This window comes from Silurus aristotelis (genome assembly GCF_946808225.1).
Source record: "Silurus aristotelis genome assembly, chromosome: 20".
In the NCBI taxonomy this organism is placed as follows: domain Eukaryota; kingdom Metazoa; phylum Chordata; class Actinopteri; order Siluriformes; family Siluridae; genus Silurus; species Silurus aristotelis.
The window spans coordinates 4330087-4332586 of NC_139593.1; the positions used below are offsets into that span (position 1 = coordinate 4330087).

The 2500-nt window shown below is 45.3% G+C and overlaps 1 protein-coding gene across 3 annotated transcripts in view; it reads left to right on the plus strand.

The window, feature by feature from the left end:
• pkd1a (polycystic kidney disease 1a) overlaps positions 1 to 2500 on the plus strand; it is a 74940-nt gene that overhangs the window by 19637 nt on the left and 52803 nt on the right. For all 3 annotated transcript variants that reach the window (XM_083522705.1, XM_083522703.1, XM_083522704.1), the window contains exon 7: positions 1 to 139. This exon is cut by the window's left edge. In XM_083522705.1, coding sequence (XP_083378831.1) covers positions 1 to 139 — 139 coding nt within the window. The remainder of the gene's footprint in view (positions 140 to 2500) is intronic.

Sequence of the window (2500 nt, forward strand, 5' to 3'; positions counted from 1 at the left end):
ATTTGTCACGGTGTTTCGAGTTGGTGCCAGGCGAGTTCAGCTGGTCCGAGGCTCGGCGTCAGTGTGTGACACGGGGTGGAGAGCTGGCCATCGCTCGGGGGGACGCCGTACAGAGCCTAATCGCTCAGCGCATCACACAGTGAGTCTAAAGCACACACACACACACACACACACACACACACACACACACACCTGGAAGACGTCCTGGGCGACGGTGAGGCCGCAGTCCTTCATGGCGGTGGAGTCATGAAGGACTGCACTTTTATTTTATTTATTTATTTATTTTTTTTACGTGAATCTGGTATCAGCGCTGCTTTGAGTTATATGGTACGAAAAGTAAAAATAGTCTTAGAGGAAAAGTTTATACATTTATAAAGGAGACAAAAATTCTTCTTGGTTGCCTTCAGATCAGAATTCAGACTAATACCAGATTTCTTCTTTCCGCTGCTCCCATTAGGGGTCTCCACAGCGGATCATCCGTCTTCATATCCCCCTGTCCTCTACATCTGCCTCTTTCACACCAACTACCTGCATGTCTTCAGTCACCACATCCATGAACCTCCTCCTTAGTCTTCTTCTTTTCATCCTTCCTGGTGGCTCCATCCTCAGCATTCTCCTACTACTCTGCACATGTCCAAACTATCTCAATCTCACCTTTCTCACCTTGTCTCCAAAACGTCCTACATGCGCTGTCCCTCTAATAAACTCGTTTCTTATACTGTCCATCGTCGTCACTCCCAACGAAAACCTCATCTTCAGCTCTGCTACCTCCAGCTCCACCTCCTGTCTTTTACTCAATGCCACTGTCTCTAATCCATACAACATCTCAGGTCTCACCACAGTCCTATAAACTTTCCCTTTCATTCTTCCAGATACCCTACTATCACAAATCAAAGTGACTCTCCTGTCACTCTTCTCCACCCACTCCACCCTGCCTGCACTCTTTTCTTCACTTCTACTGATTTTCATTCCCCTTCTCTCCAGCACATACCTCCACCTCTTCAGGCTCTTCTCCACCTCCTCCCTACTCTCACCACAAATAACAATATCATCTGCAAACATCATAGTCCAGGGAGACTCCTGTCTGACATCATTCATCAACCTGTCCATCACCACTGCTCAGAGCCGATCCTTGATGCAGTCCGACCTTCACCCTGAACCAGTCTGTCGTTCCTACTGCACACTTCACTGCTGTCAAACTGTCCTAATACATGTTCTGCACCACCCTCACATACTTCTCTGACACACCAGACTTCCTCATACAATACCACAACTCCTCTCTCGGCACCCTGTCATACGCTTTCTCTAAATACACAAACACACAATGCAGCTCCTTCTGACCTTCTCTATACTTCTCCATCAACATCCTCAAAGCAAATAAGGCATCTGTGGTGCTCTTCCTCGGCATGAAACCATACTGCTGCTCACAGATGGTCACCTCTTCTCTCAGCCTGGCTTCCACCACTCTTTCCCATAACTTCATGGTGTGACTAATCAACTTAATTCCCCTGTAGTTACTGCAGGTCTGCACATCTCCCTTATGCTTAAAGATCACACTCCACACTCCTTTTCCATTCCTCATGCATCATCTCACCTTCCAAAATCCTGTTAAAAGATTTATACCAGACTAATACAACACTAATTAGTCTAATACCAGACTGTCTACCTTTTAACTGAGAGAAAAAGTGAGTATAGTAATAAAGTGTTTGTGTGTTTGTGTGTTTGTGTGTTTGTGTGTGTGTGTGTGTGTGTGTGTGTGTGTGTGTGTGTGTGTGTGTGTGTGTGTGTGTACAGGAGTGTAGAAATATTTTAATCTGAAACGTTCTCCTTCTCCTTTGCCTTGTTTCCTTTTTTTTTTTTTATTGCATCAGTTTGTTTCACATGAAGCCAGGAGGAGGAGTGTGTGTGTGTGTGTGTGTGTGTGTGTGTGTGTGTGTGTGTGTGTGTGTGTGTGTGTGTGTGTGTGTGTGTGTGTGTGTGTGTGTTTAGGGGGTTCAAATATTTTAATTCTGTATTGTTTTGTTTTGCTATGTTTTTTTTCAGGAAAGTAGTTTGCAAGGCAGAGAGAGAAAGAAGTGGAGAGAGAGAACTGAAAGAGGGAGAGGGGAGGGGAAGTGAAGAGGGAATGAATGCGAGGCATGGGCTGTAATAACAGGGCAGATTACTGACCTACATCAGAGCTGTAATTAGAAAGCAGTGAGACGGAGTAAAAGGCTGAGGAGATTTTTTTGACCACACATAAGGATGATAGGTTACGACTGCGTCTGACCTCCTACAGCTCAGCGTTATAAAAGGCGTCTGTGTTTTCAGTCGGCTGCTGGTCACAACGAGATCGCCGAGTTATTAGCCGAAGTGGATGCGGGAGAGAAACGAGAGCAAAAACTTTAACACTCTTTCAAGTCTCCGAATGCATTGAATCGTAAAGAGAACATAAACACAGCAGGAAATGAAAACAGACAGACAGACAGACAGACAGACAGACAGACAGACAGACAGACAG